General features: G+C 36.8%; 1 protein-coding gene across 3 annotated transcripts in view; it reads left to right on the top strand.

Moving 5' to 3' along the window:
• Positions 1 to 24,810, top strand: part of PCCA (propionyl-CoA carboxylase subunit alpha) — a 314,254-nt gene that overhangs the window by 144,712 nt on the left and 144,732 nt on the right. For all 3 annotated transcript variants that reach the window (XM_068928028.1, XM_068928023.1, XM_068928032.1), the window contains 5 exons: positions 1,313 to 1,456; positions 2,992 to 3,066; positions 8,202 to 8,270; positions 9,073 to 9,148; positions 20,950 to 21,060. In XM_068928028.1, coding sequence (XP_068784129.1) covers positions 1,313 to 1,456; positions 2,992 to 3,066; positions 8,202 to 8,270; positions 9,073 to 9,148; positions 20,950 to 21,060 — 475 coding nt within the window. The remainder of the gene's footprint in view (positions 1 to 1,312; positions 1,457 to 2,991; positions 3,067 to 8,201; positions 8,271 to 9,072; positions 9,149 to 20,949; positions 21,061 to 24,810) is intronic.

The following is a 24,810-nucleotide window of genomic DNA, read 5'->3' as shown; positions in this document are numbered from 1 at the left end:
TGAAACTATAAACAAACTCAGCACACACAGGGCTAATTATGAGTGCCATCTGTTTATTTTTACAAAGCTATTTTCTTAAAGACCAAAGCATCTTCTTGTTCTGATAAGCCACAAGATTATTATAATGACTAAAATGTTTTCCTTGCAGTAGCATACTTGAAGTAAGGAAGACAACTGGTTTGTTCACTGACCTTTTCCTGTGTCACAAAATGTATGTAATATGACATCTCATGATGGAGAAGCCATAGTTAAGTATGTTTTCTTAAGGTATTTGGCCCTGGGAGCACAAACATTTTATAATAAAAATGGCAGTTCTGTCATAATTTTTACATGGAAAGTCTCAATGCTGTCTTTGTGTGCAGAACATGGTAATAGTGCACCTGTCTTTGCATCTATATGGTAGACCCTGTTGTTTTTTTTCCCCCTATGCAATGGTCTGGTTAAAGGATTTTCATTAATAAATGTTTTCAATTTATATTGACATTTAAAAGAAAAACGTGCGTGTGTTTGTGCTTATGTGCGTACGCATGTGCATGCTTGTACACACATGCATGGTTTAGCGTGAACGACGGGTAGTCCCATGACAGCATCATCTAAAGCCGTTAGCAGCAATTTGCTGAGAGAGCAGAGTGACTCTGCTGGTCCAGCCCAGCTATTGTGCATGCTAAGCACTACATGGATAAGTCTGGAGGGGAAAAAAACCTGAAGGATCCATCTGCTCATTTCTGCTACACTGCGCTGATGTAAGATTACGCTAATCTGGTTGCTTGTCAGGACAGGTTAGTGAAAGCAGGCGAATGGGTGAGATTTAGGGTAGACTAGTTCTATGGAAAATTGTAAGGCGCTCCTGTACGTGCTAGGTTAAGTGTAGCAGAATGGGTTCATTATCAGCTACTTTGTGTTTTTCAGTTCAGATATGTTTATGGCTAAATTGCAAGTTTTTAAACAAAATCAAAGAAAAAAGCTTCTGAACAAACAAAGGTTAACTCATCTTCATCAAGCGCTCTTGAGTGTTGTAAAATAAATGGGAAACAAACAAATCTCTCACGTGTTCTGTACAGTTTTGCTTTTGTGTTCTACATTTAAGTTATTGTAATCTGCTAATTATTTTATTTTTGGGGGTTTCCCTACAAGGAAGGAGGTTGCTGGAGCACGTCAAGTATGACTTTTTTGGGGAAAAATACCAAAACAGGGAAGTATTCTTTGTCTGATTTTTGGCTGCTCTCATTTCTTGTTTATTTGTGTTTGTTTACGGGGAAAGATTTTTTGGTTGTTTTTCTTACCTACTGACTGACGGTTCTTGACCTTGCAGGTTGAACATCCCGTCACAGAATGCATTACCGGCCTGGACCTAGTCCAAGAAATGATCCGTGTTGCTAAGGGTTACCCTCTCAGGCACAAACAAGCTGATATTCCCATCAACGGCTGGGCGGTTGAATGTCGAGTTTATGCTGAGGTAAATGAGTGGTAATGGAGAGGAGAGTGAGCGGTTGTGTTGTGGAGTAATAAGTACCCAGGTGTGGATAGATGCCAAGGTGAAGTCACGATTTAGAGTATGTAGCAAAAATGGTTAAAGTCCTTTTATAGAATTTTTATTTCTTAATTTTAAATACAGTATGTATTTTGATTTACCTTTTTTCTTTTTCAGGAATAAAATTTAAAACTAGTGGAAGAGGATAGCTAAGGGTCATTTCTAAGCTTATTTGCTACATGTTCTATTCACATTTAATACGTTATTGGAGTTAGGGCAACCTATTTACTACAGTTAACCAGTGCTTCCAGTTTCTTCCCTTGTATGCGTTCTTTGAAACTTTTTGGCCTAAATAGTTAAAATTAAATGGCTTACAAATTTTTGTTATTGTACTGAAACATTTTAATGCTTGCTGAGGAAGCAAGTTGTGTCTTCCGGAATTACATCCATGTACAGGACAAACTTTCAAAGTTTATGTATTAGATAACTTTATAATTACAGTATGACTGTCCATCTCAACTCAAAACAGCTTACTAAAATATATAAAATACACCCTTTCAAGAATGTTTAGGACATGCATTTCAAGGTGGCATCTTTTTGCTGTGATTTCTGACGTATGAAAATCAAGATTTGTTCTTTGAAAATAATGATACTTGGCTTCCTTCGTTTTGTTTTAAGAACATTAGTGCTTTAGGTGCCTGTATTTCTAAAAACATTCGGTGTCTTGGTGTGTTTTCCACACTTAACTATTGCTGCTTTTGTGACCCAGGGCATCTTTGTTTCTGTTGCTCTTTCTCTTCATGACATGCGCATAATCTCTGACTTGCTCTGCTGGTTACCAGATATATGAACTGTTTTGATAAAGGATAAGTATTTGCCCTTTGAATGGCAAATGACAAACTACTTGAAGCATGAATAGGCTTTGCTGAAGGAACAGACACTTGACTTTTTTTCCTTTATTTAAAAGGGTGAGAGAATCTAAATAATGGAGTCCTACTACTTTGCCATGAGTTGGTTGTCCTATAGGCTGTATAATTGCTGCTATTATTAAGTGTACATTGGTATTGTGTTATCTAGGAGATTTCTAAAGCCATAAAGCTCAGTTTTGATTTCTTATAATAGTTGAATTCCTAACTTCCCCTTTAATCTTGGAAAATTTTTCCTTATGCCCTCTTCTCAACTCCACACCTTCTCTGAATACACTTTCCCATCCTGCCTCCAAGGCACAATGTGACAAATGACAATGTGATCTTTGTATAGTTTGGTGCATTATAACTATGCGTAGAGTGCTTCTTTTCTTCCTATTTAAATGACTGCAATGCAAGAGAAGTTATATGCTTCCAGTTGTTTATTTGGAGTCTCAGGGGTAGGTGGATGGAGAAACAGGGTTCAAAACAAGTGATACTAGGGAAGGAAAAAGTTAATCCAGCAGGGATATCTGTTAGATTTGAAGCTGCTTAATATTATTTTCTCCACGTCTGTAAAAGCTTAATGCTTTCTCATTTTGAATTTCATTTCAGGACCCCTACAAATCTTTTGGCCTGCCATCCATTGGTAAACTATCTCAGTATCAGGAGCCATTGCATCTGCCAAGTGTAAGTAACTTGGTTCTGGTTTTCATAGGTGCTGAGTGTTGAGTCTCATTTTTACAGACAGAGATTGTAAGTACTCAGCAGCTTTGTAGTCTGGGCCTTATTTCCAACTTTTCTTTTAGGGCATTGGCAATAATTACTTGTGCTATCTTAAAAAGTGTTAAAAAAGGTACGGTTCCAAGCTGTGTATAGAATGTACTTAAATTAGGTGTAACAGGAAACCAGTCAGTATATGTTGAAATATTTTATTGCCCTCTGTAACTTGCAGCTTAATTTTTTTCAAATACAGCTTAACTAAAAATACTCTGGCTGTTAAAGAGGATGGTCAAATGTTGAATCAAGTCTGACCAGAGAGAACTGGGGACACCACTGAGAAACTGCCACTGTTTTCTGTTTAGCTTTGTAGCCTTTAAAGAGCGAATGCCATTTGCTACAGTTGTTTATTACACATTTCACTATACAGTCTAGCTGTACAGAATAAGCATTTAGCAAATCTTTTTTTTGCTGCATGAAAAGAACAAGGACACTGCCTTTCTGCAAAATCAAGGTAGTCTAAGTCATAAGTGCACATACATATGACACTGTGTCAGCTAGTGGAATGACAAGGCTGTACCATCTGTGAATACGATTATTCAGTCTGATTGCTTGCATGGAAAATAGTGAAAGATTACAGGAGGAATCTTAAATGTGGAGATGTTATTGGATATATGATTTATTTCACTTCTTAAATTGTTTTTGCCCATGTGCTTTCTAAAGGGAGCTGACCCTTTGTGGTCTTTAAGGCTTCATGCTGTGTTCAAAGCCTGAAAGCAGGAGAAAAAAAAAAGTAAAGATTTAAAAGGCATTATGTGATTTTAAAGAGAAGACGAGGGGGAAAAGGTATCATTGGATGTATCTAAACTTTTTTTTAATGAAACAAAGAGTGTATTTAATAAGAATTTATAATGAATACTCCAGTGGTTGTTAGAAGTTTTCACCATGTTGTAATAGCTAGCAGGATGTCAAACATTTTGCCCTTGCAAGTTTTTGCAATTTGCAATTTTCCAAACGTGAGACCTGTTGAAAGTATAAGTGATAATGGACAAACTATACCCCCTACAGTCTTTGTCCCACCAAATCTTTCTTCAATTAATGCTGCAGCAGGAGTTTTATGTAATAACATTTGCGCTTGTGAGCCATCCATACAAAGAAAAAACAATTAAAATGCCTTAAATGTTCTGCTTACTGCTGTTATTTGCTTGTGTGAATGTTGCATGTCAGCTAAATGGACCACGGAATAGATAAAGTGATTGGGTGCAGGAGAGTGCACACTAAGCTTTGTCTATCATTATTGCTGGGAGCAATCAAATTGATGCCAGCAGGACAGTAGACGCGTTGACAGCTGTAATTATGTATCTCCATGGTGATCACTTTTGGCCTGTCATGGAGGCCCATGAGTCCCCTCCCTTGCAAGCATTTAATCAGATTGGGCTGTCACTTGTCAGGTAGACAGGGTGGGCTGGGAGTTGTGCTTAGGGGGAGAGGTGAATTGAAAATGAAGGGTGGGAGATGCCTGATCGCTTCACGTGGTCCATCGTGGTACTGAAGAAAGAAATTTTAATTACGCTAGAGGCTTCAGAGCAATGGTTTGAGGAGCTCATATGGAGCGTCTAGGCTGTTTTTTCCTCCCTGTTTACTTCCATTGTATTATTAAAAATAGAGCAGCTATTTTTGTTTAGACATTCATGGTTTTGTATCTTAATACATACTTTCTGCTACTGTTAGTTAATTTCTGAGAATATCATGCCACCAAGAGCAAAATTAGTATTACTGAAAAAGTTGAATATCACAGGCCTCAGCATTTTTCTGTTTCAGATTTCGGACTAGTAGATTGGCTTTAAAAAATTAGCTCAGACTTCTAATATGTCACAATAAGTACAACTTAGGGGTATTGTATTTCAAAATGCATTTTAAATTCATTTCTTCTGTTTTTCAGTCTTGTTTGTCAAGTCTGTCTGTGTGTGCATAAGTCAGTTGCTCAAGTTGGTGAAACTGGTGTGCATGGATGTGAGGTTTTTTTCTTATGCATGGGTAATAATGTCTATTTTTGTCTCATATGTTTTGTATTTTTCTTAGAACATGGACTAGTGAATTTCAGTTTTTTTCATCCTTGATAATGAAGCTTAAGATAGGTAAACTCAAAAACCTGTATCATCATGATTGTGAGCATACGTATTGACTGCTCTTACACAATGTAGAAAATGTGCCACCATATCTGAAGAGCTTCAGCACTCTTCTTCTCAACCGTGATCAACAGTCTGTTCTTTTAATGACTGTTAACAAAAATTAAAACACTTAGGCTCTGACTTGGCAAAGAATTGTGAAATACCAGAACCCTGTACCTGTGGGTGAGTGGAATTTGATGCAGTAATAGTTCGTCGCAGGACTGAAACGTAGATTGTGCTTTTTTTCTTAAGTTTTTTTTTTTTTTTATCTTTCAGTTTCCTGTTCTCGTAGTTTAGTAACACATAACGATCGTACAATTCCACAGCAGTAAAAGCATTCGGGCTCTAATACCGATGAGCTGTAGGTTGTAATAGGATCTTGCACCATAGACTTTCTCTAGTAGTTTAAATACTGACTAAAAGAAAAGAAATACAAGTAAACGCTGAAGGTCTGATAAGTATTGCTGTTATCTATCAAGTTAAGCGCAGTATAGCAAGTTTCAATTGAATTAGAGCTTCTTTTTCATCTGATATTCATTAAGTTATGTCACACCACTTAGTTTATAAAATCACCTCCTGTTACCAGAGCCCTAAAATCTAAGCACCGCAGGGAGAACTGAAGATGTAAATGTATTTCATTTGTGCTGTCATTTTTTGTTATGAATTTTAAATTTAATCTCTTAAACAAAGGACTCCAGATTGTCTTTAGAAAAGTCTGTAGTATTTGAAGAACTTTAAAATCCCACTCTGATTTTTCAGGATATTGCACTTAAGAAAAAGTGTAAATTGTATGGCGGTATGTATGTATTTACTCTGTGTATGAACAGAAGCACAGAGCAGGAGTGTGTACTGAGTAGCCTTGGCAGAATTCCATTAACTTAAGATCTGACTAACCTGCTTACTCTGTGTCTGAATTATGTCCCTTTCGTATGTTTTTTTTTCTTTGTTGAAGTATAATATACATGTATAAACACCTACACCCAAGTGTATGCACATGAATAAGCACATGAACCACTTGTATGTAATCACTTGAAAGGTATTACTGTGTTGACAAGAATTGCAGTATAATCCAAGTATTAGTGGAGTAGGTATGTCATACTTGCATGTCTTATATTTGTGTACTTCAAAACCCAAAACTATAGGCAATGGATTTACACTAGGTTTGGAACTGAGTAGATAACTTAGTTATTTCTGGTTTGAATGTGAGAATGTGTGCATTAACTTTGTATATAAGTGCACATTCTAGGAGGGGCGATGGTTTAGCAGTTACAAGAAAGGGAGCTGGGGAATATATGGTATATTTTTTGTGTGATCATGACATGCCTGGATTTCTTCCTCATCAGTAGATAATGGTACCTACCTGACATGGGTAATGGGGGCCAAGCTAAGCATTGATAAAGCACCATCAGCTACGATGCAATAAAGATACTACAAAAGTGCAACAGCATTTAAGTTGGGTGTATATGTATATATGTGTGTGTATATATACATATACATATTTAAAAGAAAAATACAATGACATAAAAACTGATCGCACAGTGGTTCTAACTGAAGAAAGTGAGTACACTTGCTAGGGTATCTTTTTATGTCATTTGGATAATAAAGTCATCATCATGCCCTCATGTGGATTCTGTAGACAAGAGGTTCTACATGTGGTCCCTTGATAATTGCCTAAATTAAAATATTAAAGGCCTAACAGCCGTTGCATTGACCTTTTTCTGCCTTGCTGCAGACAGATGAGCTGCTGTTTATTACAAAGGTTCCTTCCCACAGGTAAAGATTTTAGTGAGATTCCAGGACCCTTTTTTCCTTTCCCTTTACAATGCAGTATATCAGAGCCCTGCTGTTTCAACAGCTTTGTTTAGATTCCTCCATCCTTAAGATCCTCAGAATGCATTTATCACTCTTGAATTGTTTTGATAATTTTTAAAAAATATTTCAGATTCCAAAGCTCAAAAGCAACAATTTAATAAATATTTATTCCCAATAAATTGCTCATTTTAAAAGTTTTATATGGCTAACCTCATTGCTACAGTAATGAAATCAAACTGAGAGATGAAAACAAGAATCAGCAATATACTAACTAACTTGTTGGCTGGTTAACAGCAATCAGCCTCTTCAAAAGAAATTTTTGAACTTGTGTTATTTTTTTCCATGAATATTGCAGAATCAGAGCTTTAATTGGGGCTGTGTCCTTACAAAGCAAAGCGATGGAAAAAGCTGTGTAAACATTAAAGCCTTAGGAGAACAGCAGCAACAGAAAAAAATGTTTTGCAGTTGAGAGGGTGAGGCAGAGAAGGAAAGTGTTACAGACATGAAAACAACAGGATCGGTATTCCTATAGAGCTGATAAGCAGAGCTCCAAAGTTCCCGCTGAATGCTCCTTAGTTGTATCCCTACTGGAGCTCTTAGAAGGGCTATCGTGGAACGTGTGGGATGTGATTACATATATATGCAGAAAGGATGTGATTATAAGGGGCATCCTTCATGCCAGGTGTCAGTCAGAAGAATAATTGCAACTGTATTTTATTATAGTGATTAAATCAGAATTGGATGCATTGAGCGTTGAAGTTTAGAACGTGTAACCCGATCGAATTTTATCTGTTTATTCTTCGTTCTAGGAGAACAAAAGAGAATTTTGACTACCAACTGAAGATTGCGTTCGTGTTTCTTTTAAAAGAGAGAATAACTTACAAATATTTTTCCTAGTGGTGGGACTGCTCCCTCCCCGCTCCCCTTCCCCTGGCATACATTATACTCTCCTACCCTCCCAGCTTCTCTAAACATGAGTAATTACCGTAATTCTTTGTGGGGGGGGAATATATTTGATAAGCTTCATGAGTTCTGTTTAAGGCTACCAGATATATTTAGCTCTCATGTCAAAAATATCATTTTTTCAATATAAAATTATTTTTTGCTTGTTATTTTTTGAAGGTACGTGTTGACAGTGGCATACAACAAGGAAGTGATATTAGCATTTATTATGACCCTATGATCTCAAAAGTGAGTTGATTTATTTTTTGATATCCTAAGCGTATGTAATTTTATATGTTGATCTTTTAAATGAATGAGACTATGCTAAAGTATTGTTAAACCAGTAGTTTAAAGCTCCTTGATAAAACATATCTTGAGGGAATATGAAAGTAGTGAAGGAAGATGCAGAATATAGGAAATTTTATGTCACTGGTAACCAAAAAGTTGTTTATGCTGTGACATTATAAAGTTTCTTCTTCCAGTATCTGATCTTTAAAAGGGTTCTGATTTAAGCAAAAGCTATTACTTTTAGACTTAGGTGCTGCCAGTCTATCTTTTTCAAATTTAAATTAATGAGGTTATAGTTCTATTTTACAAAAAGAAGCAACAAAAAAGGATGGTAGCTTCTCTCAATAGTGGCTCTTATTTATCAGTAACTTATTGGTACGGTTAAACTGTGACATTATTGTGGGGGACTTTTTAATTGCTAAAAAATTCACACTTAAAGCTTGCAAGTCAGTTGACCATCCAGAAGGCAGGAGGGTCAACTAGATATTTGAACTTCTAATTTTCTTGTGCCTGAAGAAGAGAGAACTTGTAAAACTTAAAAGCATCTAGACAACAGAAAAGTAATTGGTGGTCTTTCATAGAATGGGTTAACAGATCCTTATTTTCTCTGGGTGTTTTAGAGAGAGAAACTTTAAAGCATAGTAACATGGAAGAAATGTCTTTGTGACTGCAGAAGTTCTATAAATCATTTTAAATGCTTTTCAGATTCTAGAGACAAACATTATCTCATTTCTAATTAACTTAAATGCCTTTTGTTTTTTAGCTGATTACCTATGGCTCTAATAGAGCTGAAGCACTGAAAAGAATGGAAGAGGCTTTGGACAATTACGTAATTCGAGGTAACTACAGAAATTTGGGTTCCTAGTGTGATAGGCTGGCATCTATTTCAAGAAAACAGCTTGAAAATGCTGTAATTAGCAAATTGAGTAAAGTTCCTGCTTCTTAAGTGCAAATTAAAACAGGAAAAGCTTGTGTTAATTAAGCTGAGAAGATACATCAAATCTAAAGAGACTTCTTTTTTTTTCCCAGTGTTTTTGCAGGAACATTATGAGTTCCTGCAATGAATGTATGAACATTATTTAAATTGTATGAACATTATTTAAATTACTTCCTTAAACTCATAAGAGTTTTCACAAACTGGTAGTGTATCATTCATTCATTATGTTGTGGAAAAAAAGGCCATAACATTGTAAGAAGTTTAAATTAGTTGCTGTTTTACAGCACTTTAATGTATTGACTGGGTTCAGGTAGTACCACAATGCAGTATTTGACTGTATAATTTTTTTTGTATTTTCAAGGTAATCGTTTAGGTTTGGGCAAATTCCACTGTGTACAAACGTAGGCTGATAATCTGTGCTCTTGCCGGCTGTCTGCCTGTGAGAAGCTGGTGTTCTTTCAGCGCTCCCAAGCAATGGATGAATTAGCCATGACCACTTTAGCTATTTCTGAGTTCCGGAAATAGAAGTCGTAGCTTGTGCGGGACAAATCTTTGGAAAAGATTATGGAAAATAATGTGTCTTATGGAAAATATAGCGGCAAAACTCAGGACAGGAGAGTGAAAAGGTGAATTTCCTCCTCTTTCCTATCCTGAGGGTGATTAGAGAAGGGAACTTTAATGTGGTGAGATCTTTGTTTTACTCCTTACTGTTTAAGGGGAGGACTTACTCCTCCCTGTTTGAAGGAGTTGTTTTTTCATTTCTAGCCTACTTGAAGAACCAGCATAGGAGAGAGGGCAACTATTGGAGGATTCATTGCTTTTATGCCTTTTTTGATTGATGGGCATGTTGTTCTGTGATTTGAGAGGGGAGAGAGGCCTGGAACACATCTAATTCCATCCCTCAATGGCTTGGGAGGTGCAGGAGAGCCTAGCTTGTACAGGAGACAGAAATATGAATGTTTCTGTTAAGCCTGGTCTAGTTTTAATGCTGTCTGCAGAACATTACAGATTCCACATCAGACTTGAGAGATGCATGTACCTAGGGGAAAATGAGCACCCCTTTACCACAGTATAGCTAGAGAGGTGGTAGGAAATAGCCATTGTAAATGGACTGCGTAACTCTAAAATGGACTTATGCTGGTGCAACTAGAGCCATTAGCCTGTTGCAATGCAATGCACTGATGTGAAACATTGCTTTGCTGCATATCAGCTGAGCAAATTTACATGAGAGGTAAATTTATACATTATACCCAGGCTATTTTTTTTTTAATGGAGGCAGGCTCTGGATTCAAACTCAGATGTATTAATAGTAAATGATGATGTAAGGATTGCGTTTAAGGAAGAGTTGGAATTAGGTATGGAGCATGGTTATTTATTGCATGCTATAGTATGGGATGGAATCTAATTCTTTGTTCTTAAGGTATGTTACGTAGATGTATATATACATAAAATGGTTCCGTATATATATAAATACCTAAAGAAAACAGGACATCTTGCATCTGAAAACTACTAATTTGTTTTCTTGTAGTGAACTACAGGGGGGAAAGTACTCGATTCATTATTTTCTTTTAGTACTGTAGCTCTTAAGTGTTACCGAGGACAAAATTTAATTGACCGTCAATTTCAAAAGTAGGTGAATTTCCAGGATATGTTTTCAGTTGTGGGTGGTTCCATTTGAAAACCAACAGTATTTTCGTGCAGTTTTAGGCAGCAAGTATTTTGTTCTCTGAATTTATTTAAAATTGAGTGTGCATGGATATTAAAGTATGTCTTTCCTAATGTGGATGGTGCTTGATAGAACAATGTGAAGAAACTGTCCTGTGTGTAATGTTCTGAACTGCATTAACACCTATAGAAGTTCAGTTTCCAGGGTTTTTGTCTCTAAAAAGGACAAGTAAACTTAAATGGTGGTGAAGAAGAAATATTATATTGGTTTTTAAATGGGCAAAATAATTAAAAATAGTGGAAAGGTAAAAGTAATTTCATGCTTTTTTTTCTTTGTAAAACAAGTATATGTTTTTGCTTTGGAACACTGGCTGTTGTGAAAAACTATTAAATCACATCAGTCTTGTATGAACCAGGATCTTTCGAGACAGTGTTATTTTTCTAAGTAATGAGACTTTTCAGGGTTATAAAAAGTTTTAGCTAAGCGCTGCCAGCTAAAGTCAGTGTGAGTTGCATTGGTTAGATCCACTTTGAGAGTTTAGATTTAAATGCCCAAGAATGGCAACATTTCTCTAAACAAAAAGTGCTCGCTCGCTCACCTATGGTGGGGATGGGCTGGGGTGACTGGGTACCGGGTCAGTCAAGGACTGTCTAATGGATAGCTTAGGGACTGCTAATGGAAGATGGAGTCTTTTCCATCACTTCTGTGTCACCAGTTCAAAGCAGGCAAAAGTTGGTAAGGACTTTTAGTCACATTTTGATGGCTGCTCACTGACCTGTGTGAAATCGGTGGTCTTTATCCAGTTCCTAGTGGACAACTGTCCTCCTGGAACAGACGTCACCATATAATGTCATTCCTGGCAGTCCCGGCAGAGAATCCAGGGACTGAAGCAGCACTGTGACCCTCCTGGAGGTGATTCATCCCAGCTGGCTTGAAGCGTGCTGATAGGGTGAAACGCAAAGCCTTACTCTGCTGCTCCTTGTGTACTGGCTATCTGAGTTAGACACTCATTTCTCTAGTGCAGTGACTTTTGGGTATCCTAGAGTTACCTCATTCCTTATTAGCTCCACCCCGCTATGCAGGGAACAAATCCTCTGACTATCTCAGTCTTTATTAACCTGTTTCCGAGGACCAGGTAGTACCTGGCCTTGAAGCCATGGTTCCCGGCTCAGTAAATCTGCCTGTTTCGTCACAAGGGAAATTAAGATTAAAGTATTAAAATCTTAGGACTGAAAATAAGACCACAGTTTATGCACTGACACCGAATATTTTTAATTATTTGACTTTCAGGAGTCAAATTCTTTGTAATTAGGCACAAGATTTGTTTTTTGGAATTATATTGACAGTGGAACCTCAGATAATACACTTTCTGATGTGGGAAAATATTATTTGGAATAAAGGCTTAAAATAAAATATTATTTGGAATAAAGGATTTGAGCACTCTCTTTATAGTTTGCGCATGATTGTTAGAGGTGACCTGTGCTGTTTGTCTAAAAGATAGGCTTCTGCTTTTTGTTTTTAAATTTAATTTGATTTTTGGAAACAAGCGAACTTAGGCAATATTTGAGTAAATAACGTTTTAGGCAACTAAGTTGTATCATATAGTGCCTGAAATAGCAGTGTCTTGATTAAAAATGATGAATAGAACAAATTGTGATATTTTTTAACAATGCTATGTCTCTGAAAACGTCTGTTGCCTTAACATTTTATTACAGGTTGGGCAAGTGATAACTTGCATACAATGAAATAAGAAATTCTAGAACCTGTTAATTGGGTAATGTCTAATGAGGCGATTTACTTGGGATGTACTCAGGGTGGTCATGGGAATATAATCTGCATTGTATTGCCTGTGCAATATCTTCATTATTATTCATGGCAGCAGATGAAAGTCCTTATTTGAATGGAGGCTTGGATAGAATCATCTCTTGAGGTCGTCTCTGGCCTAAATTATTCCGATAGGGACCTGTTCTTCCTCTGAAAACTGATCTCAATTCAAAATCTCAATTGAGATTTGAGTGAGGAAAGGTCTAATTAGGTAGACCTTCCAGCGTGGGTCTTCCAGCGTGGTTCAGGGATGATAACATTCAAGGTCTAACACAGATTTTTTTTTGTGTAGATACTCTTCAGTTTTATTCAGTGGTTATTGAAATGAAAGAGAATTTCTAGATGCAAAATAGATATTGATCAAGGATAGAGCCACTGTTGTTTATCAGGGTGAGGCAGAAATATTATCTGTGAGCTTCTAATGTTATGAGTAGTTCATCTTTGCACTGCTTTATGCCACCTTTTATCAGAAATTTTAGGTTTGGATTGTTATTTTTGAATTTGAGCAATAGAAATTGGGTATTGGAATAATGCCTTGTAATGTAAGTAAGTAGTGTATATGTAAACAGATGATGTGTGATTTTCCCTCTTCTCGGCTTTTCTAAGACTTTAGCAGGTGTTTTTTCTTGCAATATTTTATGATACTTAATAATCCATCCTTTTAGAGGAGGGTATAAAACCCAGTATGACGTTCTGGGAAGTTTAAGTATGAAAAGTGTTTTTATGCATGTAAATAAATTAAATGGACATATTTATGCAACAAGTAAACTTTTTATCAGTTCAGTAGAGGTCTGATTCAGCAGATAGCTTGTATCATGTGCAAAGACTTGTACACTCTTTCCGTCGACCTCTGCTTTTTCCTCTTCCCTGCTGATTCAACTATAAAGCAGCAACATGAAAATTATCAGCCTTTTCAGAGAAGTTAACCTTTCTCTGTTGTGATCTTGCTTGCTCTGGGGAGAGTAATGTAGAAGATGACTTGGGAGAAAGGGGAAAGGAGAGTCTCTGGAAAAAAGTAAGAAGCAGATCAAGAAAGAGTAGAAAGGAGTATGAGAGGGAAATAAGGGAGCCACTAGCCAAGGGGATCTTCCAGCATGGGGTAGAAGAGTGAGCACATGAGCTGGTGAATGTCTGTGAGGAACGTGAATGTAGAAGTGGACCCTGGGATGTGAATGGAGCCTGGAAAGAACAATGGCAGCACACACTGTCAGCTGAGTATTTGCAGCTGTAAAACGGGGGTGGTAATGTTTAGTTCCTTTTCTGGGGCCTTTTGTGATAGAGGATGCAAACTGTCAATTCAGACATGCTAATTATTTTCGAGGCAAATAAAGAATGTTATGCCTAGTGTTGAAGAAGCAGCCTTGTCTTTCCTAAGAAAAAAAACCTTTAATTTTTGTGTTTTATCCTGTATTCCCAAATAACTAATTTTCAGGTACCAAGGCTTTCACAATTGATTTTAATTAAGTCCAGAGAACTGTTTATCATGAATTACTGAATGATTCTATGTCTATTATACATTAACTTAAAATATACTTCTCAGTGTTAGTGATACTGCAGATTTCGTACCCTTCTGTATTGTAATCACATGCAGGTATGCTCAGTGGACTCACTGGTATTGTGAACACAACAAATTGTAAACCAGATTTCCTGCAAAGAGCATAGAGTGTTTGCAATTCTTTCTTTTTAAAAAAGACAAGAAACAGATTTTATTTTTCTGTTTGTGTTTTTAAAAAAGTGCTGCAGCAGACTGTACAACTCTTCTGTGGATTTTTCCCTTGTTATAGCAGAGGCAATAAGCTTTGAGACTTTAGTAAGGTTCACTATGGTTTCTGATGCTTTGCAAAAGAGATGAGTGAGTTCCAAAGTGTGTCAATGTGGAAACTGAAATCGGAGAAGGAAAAGCAGCTGAAGTGTCAGCAATTCAAAACCACTGGCAATGCCCGTTGCGGCATGCCTGGTAGCATCAGCTTAGCATCCAGATGCTGGCATGAATTGAGATTCTCTCCCTATTTCTTCTGTGTTGTTTAAGCCAGTTCCAGGAGAGGGAGCGGGAACGGCAGCCTGTCAGTAGAGCACTGTGGCGCTCAGGAGGGGTCATAGACTAGTGCAGTATGGAGCAAAAGGAGGGAAGAACAATTGAGGAATAGAATAATGAGGTGAAAGAAGAAGGTAATGTTGTTGGTGCAGAAGAGAAACAAAATAAGGTGCAGATTCATGTGAAGATGATTTTTTTGTTTTGGGTAGGAAAGAAAAAAAAAAGAATTTTACCGGAGGAAAAAAATTAAGAGAAGTAGTGTGCCAGCCTGAGGAGACACGAAAGGACAAGCACTGTTATTTCAAGTTATGCCCCTTAGCTATATTGCGGTCCCAAGTTCTGTTCCTGCTCTTGTGAGTGAAGGGGTGGGTGAGGAAAGGGTGATGATGGCAGGGTGGCCATCCTTTTTCTTTCTCTTGTTCTTGACAAAACCTTCTTAACTCCTGGTTGCGATTATTCTACTGATTCAGACATTCATACGTGTTTGCTAACGCCACAAATAACGGGCTACTTAATCTTATTAAGAGGTTCAGAACTGCATGCAGTACAAAATTTAGTTTGAAATTGAACTAATTATTTTTACATGAGCCTATTACTGTATATTAGCTGCCTTTTTTCTTCATTTTCCCCTTGATTCTGGTTTGTGAGTTCTTGGAGCATGAAACTTTAATACCCAGAAGAATTAATGTTTTAATTGAAATATGTGTTCAACTCAGAGCGTCAGTGGAGTACTGATCTTTTATGAGAGTATTATATGGATGCTTCTGTAGTAAAATCAGAAAACTGAAAAAGCCTTTTTTCACTTCTGTGATGGATCTTTCTTACCTCTGTATGCAGATAGTCTGCTCTGAAGTGAATGACAATTAAATAGTTGAATATGTAGGGTTTTAAGGAATGTTATGACAGCAACTTGTGGAATTGCATACTTAGTGGACACCAGGGTTGAAATCACAAACCTAGAAGAGTTTGTGTATTGAAAGCGGTGTTTTCATTGCCTGTGCAAAGCTGTGGTAATGTTTATAATCGGTTCTTGATAATGCTCAGTGTAAAGCTTGATTAATATATATTTTTTTGATTCAGAGAAATTAATTAGATTGCCTTGTGTGATTCATAATATTTATTCTTATTCAATATTTAAATTGAGTGGTGATAATTTAGCTTTGCTATTTCTTAAAAAAAAAATTCTAAAACTATACTGTGCACATTACACTTTAGCAATCAGTAAGTATGCAAATAAAGTTATTTCTCTTCCACTTAGCACAATTTAAAATTCCCAACTAGTTAAGTTTTTTCAATTGTTTATCTACAGAGAGGCATGTAGGACTCCAATTAAGTTTACATGCATAAATGCAGATTTGTATTTGCAAATGTCAAGATGACAGAAGCTTAGTGCTGTAAAAAGGCTAATCAACACTGAATATGTTTAGTGTCAGTAAATATTTATAGTGAAAACATTGCCTATGGTTTCATGCCTTAGCATTCCAAGTTTATTCTGACTTTTTTCAAATAAAAATGTGGCATGAGATCCTGTTCATAAATCTGGTATAAAACTTTTGTCTGAAATTGATTTTATTGTCTTTTTCATCCTGGTGCATTATAGGAAGACGGGATAGGAGTTAGGTTACTGTTTGTAGTTAACAAAAAATGAGGTATATTTAGCAACATTTTGAGGTAGGTGTAATGCAGAATATTTGGAATGTGGCAAGACACAGCAGAGACAGGTGGGCAGTATGTGAACTCATTTCTTCTGATTATAATTTTTTTTAATGAGGGCTTCTTCAAAACAGTGATTACTAATCAGCTCTGTTAAATGATGTAATTATTTAGTGTGCTCAGATGTTCATTAGGCAATAGCTTCAATTTCATTACAAAATTAATTGAACCTCAGGATTACATGTTACATATAAAATATATAAACATATACTTTTATTACATCTCCAGAAGTTAAATGTCTGTCTCATCTCCTTTACAAATATAGTCTGGGAAATAGTGTGTCAAAATTGAAATATCTGCAATAAATTAAGACAGCTGATGCAATATTGTATGAAGAATACAGTGGAATGAAAGAAAAATCTGAAGAGATACGAGGACCATTGATTATTGCTTTTTATTACATTTTGGCTTAGAGAAAAGAAGAATCGAACCGCAACTGCATTTCTACAGCAGTCATAATGTAGAAGAATTATACTGAAATTTTGTTTCCTAGGGGGGAAATAAATGTATATGGTTTAGGATTTTGTTTGTTTGTTGGAAATCTCTTCACTTTTCCAGATAACAAACGTGATTTTGTTCTTGGCAGACTGCAGACCCAGTCAAGAGAAAAAAAAAAAAAAAAAAAACCCACTGAAAAACACTGCAACATAAATATAATATACTTCGGTTTAGTGTCTAACTTTGCATGAAATAAGCACTGCCTGTTAGCCTCTGTTTGATCCTGTGAGAGTGTGGGGCTAATGTCTGGCCAGTGTTTTGGAAGCAGCAGGTAGTCAGGAGCAAGCTGCTCTAGGGGTCCACATTTCTGTAGCCTAGCAGTTACTCACACACAGATGGAGACCTTATGAACTCTGACAGAGGTCACGCTAAATTGCAAATCTAAAACTTCTAGACTTCTGAAGGATTATGCTGGTACGTGATTATTATTTTCTGAGCGTGTCATTAGGAACATCACTAAAGTTATCAACTCAGTTTTGAGAAGCAGACCAACCATGCAGTCACTGCTCAAATAATAATCATGGGGAAAGATAAAATTAGTCTTTCATGGTACTTTAAAGGGAAACTGTTGCATATTAAAATTTTTACTTACATATATAGAGCACATTTGTTACATTGCTTTCTGAACACCTAAGCGTCTCTGCTCTATTGAACTTATAAAAGGACTTTTAGAGTTGAAAGCATTATAGAACTGTGATATTTCTGATGCACGTAGTTTGGAAAGAATTAAGATACTCATAGTATTTTTTGATATCAGGTCTTTTGGGGCAATCGGTTGAGACACCAAGCGCTCTGTCATCTGTCATCAGCCATCATCTCACCAGGGATCTTATAGCGGTTTAGGAAAGAAAAACATGAGATGATCTGGTTTCACATTGTAGTGTGCTTAAATCCCTCATTCAGTCAAAGTCAGAGATCATTGAAGAGCTTCTCTTTTGTCTTCTAATTACAGTCCTGAAGCTGTACTTAAAAGATGAAAATCTCTATGATATTTCAACTTACTCTTTGAATGGGAAAATTTGGGAGAGTGGGTTAGTACTTTGATGTTTTGATAGTTCCATCTTGTAGCAGCCAAATAAAGACTTTATTTGTCTCCAAGTTATATTCATTTGGCGTATTTTTAAAAATAATTTTTAGTGGAGATAGAATATGGGTTTCATTCTGTGTTTGTGAAGTCAAGGTCCATGAATGACTGTCTAGGTCACAAGCAGCAAGGAGGCTGATCTTCTTTTAATCAAATGGTCAAAATTTCATCCTGTCATCGTTGAACTGGTTGTGTAGCGTGCTACTTAATGGTTCATGAACTAGTCTTTAAAGCTATGACTTCATATATTTCAGTGAGGCTGAGTCTGATTCCATGTGTTGAAAGTGGTTTCAGTAACGGCCACACAGAGAGCTTGAAAATTCACACCAGCAGCAGACTGTAGGGGGAAAAAAGCTTTAAAACTGTTTGAACTGATCTGTGCATAAAATAACAAGAATGTTATTCATGCCTCTAAACTGGAGAAACACAAAGGGAGAAGAGGTAGGGAGCGCAAAATAATCTGCTTCTCTAAGCTCAGCAATTCATGGTCACCGTACCACTAATGTTTTTGCTTTGGTGATATATCTGTGTCTGTAGAAAAATACCTAAATAGTTCAATTTGCAGTTCAGAGACTTGAGTTTACAGTGAGTTGCTATTCCTGTTATTTTAAACTAGATCTATTAGAAAAATGAGCATATAATTTCCACAGTCGTCGTCATCACTATGTTAATCGTAGTAACTTGTAAGTGAAAATATATAAAGCTGAAGTTCAGGATCTTGTGCCTTACAGGAGATATAGGTGCACAATTTGTTTCAAGGTAAGCTAGGCTGTGATGTGTTCTGCATTTTTTACTTTGTAGTGTGCATCTAACACCAAAGTTCATGTGCACCTAGCAAATGTAAGGTAATTTAGAGATGCCTATCTTCTGATGCAGAGAGGAAAGAATTTGAATTACTTTGTATTTCCTGAAAGGTTAAGAATATGCACACTGCCCAGTTGAGGATGGGATAACCTGTTTCCTATCGCAGCTTACTCATTTAACCATACCTGGAATGGACGCAGCAGCTTCAGTTGGATTGCTCTTGGATTGCATATCCATTTCAACTTCTCTTAGGAAATGTTAATGTTTATGATGCAGTGTTATACTCTAATCATTTTTAGCTACTGTGGTGGCTCTTCAAATTTTCTGTTACAGTCTCTTTCCAAAATCGAGTGGAGAGTTAAGATAAAGATATTTTTTTCTTACCCCCATAATCCTAAACTACCCTTTCCAGAGATGACCTGTGTGCTATTCTCTGAAGAGGAAATATCTTCTCTTTGAAAACTTTTGTACTTCAGTGAGCAGAAGATAATGTTTTGGGGATTTTTTGTCTCAGGGTTCTTTTGTTCCTTTCCTCTCCTACCTCCTGAAAATAACTTTTTGTATTTAATATTTCAATGAAATTACTTATAGTGACTGTTGTACTCAGTGTTAAACTGTAAGTACGTTTGGAAAAGTGAAGTTTAGCATAAAGTTGTTAACCTAGTTACGCTGCTCCCATGAAATCAAAGAAAAATGAAACTGGAAGGATCTCAAAGTCATCTAGTCCCACTGCCTGAACTAAGGTAGATCAACTACATCTGCATTCCAACAGATGCTTCTCTAACCTGTTTTTAAACACTTTTATTGACTCCACAATCTCTCCCCAGGCAGTCTTTACCAGTGTTAACTGTCCTTAGTACATCTCTCATATGGACATCTATTTCTGATTATTTTGTCCCACTTACACTGGAAATGGAATTCGGTTTATTCCTTTCCTCTTTGAGAAAGCAAATTAATCTATTACCCGTCTGTAGAGAAGATCTGAGAATTTACTGCACAATGTTTTGTGTGGAAGTAGCACGCTAACAGTGACAGCACCCTTGGAGCTGTGTAGCTTTCAGGACCAGTTTTAGAAAGAAGGATAGAGGGTGAGGAAGGTTAGTTTAGTTTACCTAAATGTGATAATCTGTTACATCTTTTCAGAAAGCTTTGTTAAAAATTTTCTTTCTTTGTTGGCACAGAAAGCAGGAGAAAAGAAGAGAGAGGAAAAAATTAAATATGAAAAAAGAGAGGCGATGAGAAGTGGAATGAAAGGAGATAAAAAAAATTTAAAGGAAAAAAATGGATAATATAATATTCAAGGGAATTAAATGATAAAATGGCTACAAGGGCTGTACCAGGAATCATTTTTTTGATTAAAGAAAGTTTTTTGTTTTATTTTGGTGAGGTTTTTTTTTTTGTTTTAGTTTTTTTTTTAAGCTGTATGCCCAGCAGGGTCACGTAGTGGGGCTAAAGGGGGAATGGAGCATTCGATTAAACAATTCATCAGGCAAGCTTGGGTAAGGGTGCACACAGCACAAAGAAGAGGTTTCTTTGTTTTTTAAATTCCACAGGAGTCTCTTAGGACTTACAAATCATATATAAATGATAAAACTTCTTACTGTCTTTCATTACTGTGATTGAGGTATAACATGGCTTGTATCTTCCACAGCAGTGTGTGTCTAAGGTGTCAGGATAACAAGATGGGCCAGGGTTCATTGGAATTGGGCAAGTTAGTGCAATCGTGACTCATATGTCACTTCACTGAGATAGCTCTGGTCTTGCCTACATCTGCTTGAAGTGAACCAAAAGCCTCTGGCTGTATTTGTTGTCGCTGAATTACTAGGTTTTTGAATTGGGCTTGATGAGGCGAATATTTTAAAGGCTTACTACTTCATTAAACTGAGTGTTTCAAAGTTTCTGGAGGCAAGAGTGGAGCAGAACTGCTAAATCTGTATTGATTATATCAGTATTACGGTCTGTAAGTTGTGGACAAGTATTTAGTCTGTGAAGGTGAGATTTTCTATTTTAAAAAGTTACTTCCTACTGTAGCATTCGTTAATATGTTTTCCAAATTTTATCTCGCTGTTTTGTCTTTAGGTGTGACTCACAATATTTCTTTACTGCGAGAAGTGATTATCCATCCACGCTTTGTCCGAGGAGATATCAGCACTAAATTTCTTCCTGAAGTCTATCCTGATGGTTTTAAAGGTTTGTTCCTCTTGAGAATGTTTCTTTCTCCTTGGAAGGCGTTGTTTCTGATTGTTATTCCTTTATTTATAGACTGACTTGTTCTCTAATCAGTCTTTCAGTTTATTTCGATGTCTGTGTGTAAACGCACGCTTAGTTTTTTTAATAACAGATAATAAAATTGAAAGTTTTTTTCCTTTACTTTCAACAAGGCAAATGCATGTTTCTAGTGACAAATGTTAAATGAAGTGTGATCACAGGCAAGAAAAATAATTTGCAGGTGTTATGAAATACTTAAGGTAAGCATCAGTTCAGCTCTACCTTTCTTCTTTGCAGACAGTGCTCCTACTGTCAACAGAAGGTATAATTTGCTTTACCCCACATTATTGCTTCTTCAGTGGGTCTGTGCAGAGTTTTTGGAAGCACCTTTTTAGCACCCTTTGCATTCACTGTATCGTTGTTTGCAAGATCTGGGCATTTTGTCATAGTATTCCTGTAACCTGGTCTTAATACTCACTACATAGAGTAATGGGCAGTAATAAGTATTACCTTGAAATTATAAACTCCTAAACTAGGTTAACATACAAAAATGAAAATATTTATTTGCAACATTCCAAGCAAACAGCTCAGTCCCCAGAACGTATAACAAAGGCTGGCAGAGAAATGTAAGCAAATGAATAAAGTGGTTTCCTCTCACAAGGATCAGATTTTTAAAGGTTATTTTTTCTCTCAGTCAATCTGCTGTAGATACTTTCTTGACCTGTGTGGTCAAGGACTCAGTCCCCCTGCTTGCTTCGCACCTCAGATGGCATTCAGCTGAGGCAGAAGTCTGCCTCTTATTTAGAGGCAGAGCTCTCTTCTATGCGAAGAATGTTAGTTTTTATTGCTCATCTCTTTCCTGTGACTTTTATGGGTCCCATTGACATCTTTCTCCCCCATTCCTTATTAACCCAAGTGGCAGAATCCTAATCCCAATTTGGGAATGACAGTGTCACTTTGGCAGTCACTGGACATGACTGGCACCTTGTCAAACTCTAATCTCATTAAGGAGCAGAACAGGTTTTTCTTACCTCAGAATTCAGTGTGTTAGTTTGGTGCAAAGAATATTTACCCACAAAAGTATTTTATATTATCCTGTAACTGATGGCTCTATTTGTTACAGTCCTACACATGAGATTAATTCATCCAACTTGATATTGACTTCTGACTGAGAGCAAAGCAATAGGAATTAGTCACCTTGGATGGCAGGAGTCTTGGGGAGGTTGAAGCTCAAACCAATCTTGGTCCTTCCTTTATTAAGCAAGTAACTCATATTCAGGTAACTCAGCTGGCTTTCCTCCAGTGTAGACTTAGGAGTACTTGCAGAGTTTGTTACAGCACCTCTTTCTAGCTGTGATTTCATGAATTTGCTCTGAAGGCTCACTGGTGGTGATCAGCAGGAGTCCCATGACCCCTCTCTTTGCCAGTTCTGGCACTTTGCTCCCTTTCCTGAGTGGATTCAGTTGCCTAACCCACAGAAAATTGCGTTTTCGTCGTTGCTGCTTTTGTTGAGGTAGTTTTCTGAGAGTTACTGGGTTGACTTAGCCCATGAAGGAATCTGACAAACTTCAGACATGCAAAGTGGGTAACAGGCTAGGAACGGGTAGAAGGGAATAGAGGAAGAAGGAGAGGATGCAAGCTGTTACAACGGTTTATACTGTGTTGTGAAAAGGCAGCCTTGCCTGACACACAGCTGAGAACAGTCGCAACGTAAGCCATTCCAGCTTTGTTTGTGAGAATGAGTCTACTGGGGCCTTTGATCACTTGTAAGATTATGGGACTGGTTCTGCTGACCCAGGAGAAGACCCCTTGCTCTTTATTTTTGGCTCTAGGAAGGTGCTTTTATCTCTTGTTCTTTTATTTTTGTTTTCATATATTGCAATGTTAAATTATACATATTAGTTGAGTACTTGTTGGCCCGCAAATTGCAGGATGACAAGAAGTTTGTTTTGGGTTCATATGACTTGAACAGTATATGTACATGTTTGTGTCTACATACCCTGCACTGATGCAAAAGGCTGATTAATGTTGCCATCTGAGGTAAAAAAAAATATATTAACAGATTTGCAAAGATAGGAGGCTTTTATTTTAGGCATCAAAAGAGATATTGTAATAGTTCACAGTAGGAACTAATGAATGACACAGGTGAAAAGATTGAATTTGGTTCCAGCAATATAAAAGGTCTCACAACCTTCCTTCTACGCATCAAATGCAGGTATAAATTAATCTTCTTAGTGGTAAATGAAATGCAGATATCATTACTATAAAGCATTTATCTTTCAAGTCAAGGTTGCTTATTCAAGAACGATGATTCAAAGCTCACTGAGGTAATTGAGAGCCTTTTTAAGGATGCAGTTAAATTTGGATCAGACTCCTCTGACTTGAAAAATTGAGTGATTTGAGTCAGAGGCTGGTTGGTTAAATGCCTATTGAAAAATACTTCTGCAGGTCCGAAGACTCTCCAATGGCAGCTACCGAAGACAAGAGTGGTGGGTGGATGATGGGTAAATGAAAGTTCAGCAAGAGAAATAAAGCAAACTAACATATGCACTGTAAGCCCCATACTCATTTCACTAACTTTTTGTATAAATATTCAGGGTAACTTTTGCAAAGAGGTTTTGAAAATTAAGTACCGTCATATATCATAATTGACTGTAAAAGAAGTGTAGCTTTATAAAAAGATCTGGAGTAATCTGGAAAATTAGAGCAATGTGTAGCCAAAGTAGATTTGGAAATGCCTAGAAGTACCTGCTGTTGTTCATAGTAGAAATCCATACCAGAAATGTTTTAAACTTGGAAAACTTAGGAAGTACAAAGATTTCAATGAAGGTACTATATAGTAATGCTGGAGCACAGTCCCCTCCCTGTGTTTCATTTCTAAATTACATGATTGCCACTGTTGCCCTATGCTGATGGTAAATGATGGATGTCAGTTACATTATTTCTGTTGGCTGCATAAAGTACTGGCCCGCTCCATAAGTACATTTTTCTTCAGATACAACTATTAACTTTTGTCTTACTTAAAAGTAAAATAAGTAAATAAGAGTTTTTTTTTTCAATCTTGTTTTCAAGGCTTCCATTATAAGTTGAAGGTAAGAAAAAATTAATTATAAGAAATATCTTGGCAGCTTTTCTATTAACCTGTGATGCCACTTCAAATTACATCTTGTGCTGGAATGCCTGGTAATTTTCATGATTAAGGTTTAACTCTTTTTCCTCCCTTTATTTAAATAAGCATTCATTAACACAAGCATTTTGGTTTTTTTTTCATTTGATTTTAAAATGTTCCTGTGTTATGAAACTGACCTTCTTAGGGCACACTCCGAGTGGGAAAACAGCTGCTCTTGTAACCTTGTGTAGGCTGTACCAGGGAAGGGCAGCTAGAATGCTGACTAGAATACTGGCCAGTAGGCCAGCTAGAGAGGGTTAGTACTCTGAGCACCCGTGCGTATTATGAGAAAAGTGTAGATCTGAGCTTGAGTCTAGCAACATTAAGTCAGATGACGGAAATGCATGACTTAGAGTGGCTGCAAAGCACTTTACTCAGAGAATAAAAATGGTTGCCAAGCATACAGGAATATCCCATACTACTAAGTAGAGTATTGTCAGACAAGCTGTCCTTGTACAGCTTTCAAGCAGCATGAAATTCCTCTGTACCTCCTAACTTCTCTTGTGAGAAAGGAATATACTATTATCCCTATTTTATAGACCTAGGAAATAACCCTATTTTCA

The sequence above is a fragment of the Struthio camelus genome, chromosome 1, assembly GCF_040807025.1.
Source record: "Struthio camelus isolate bStrCam1 chromosome 1, bStrCam1.hap1, whole genome shotgun sequence".
Classification (NCBI taxonomy): domain Eukaryota; kingdom Metazoa; phylum Chordata; class Aves; order Struthioniformes; family Struthionidae; genus Struthio; species Struthio camelus.
This window is presented reverse-complemented; position numbering and strand designations above follow the sequence as displayed.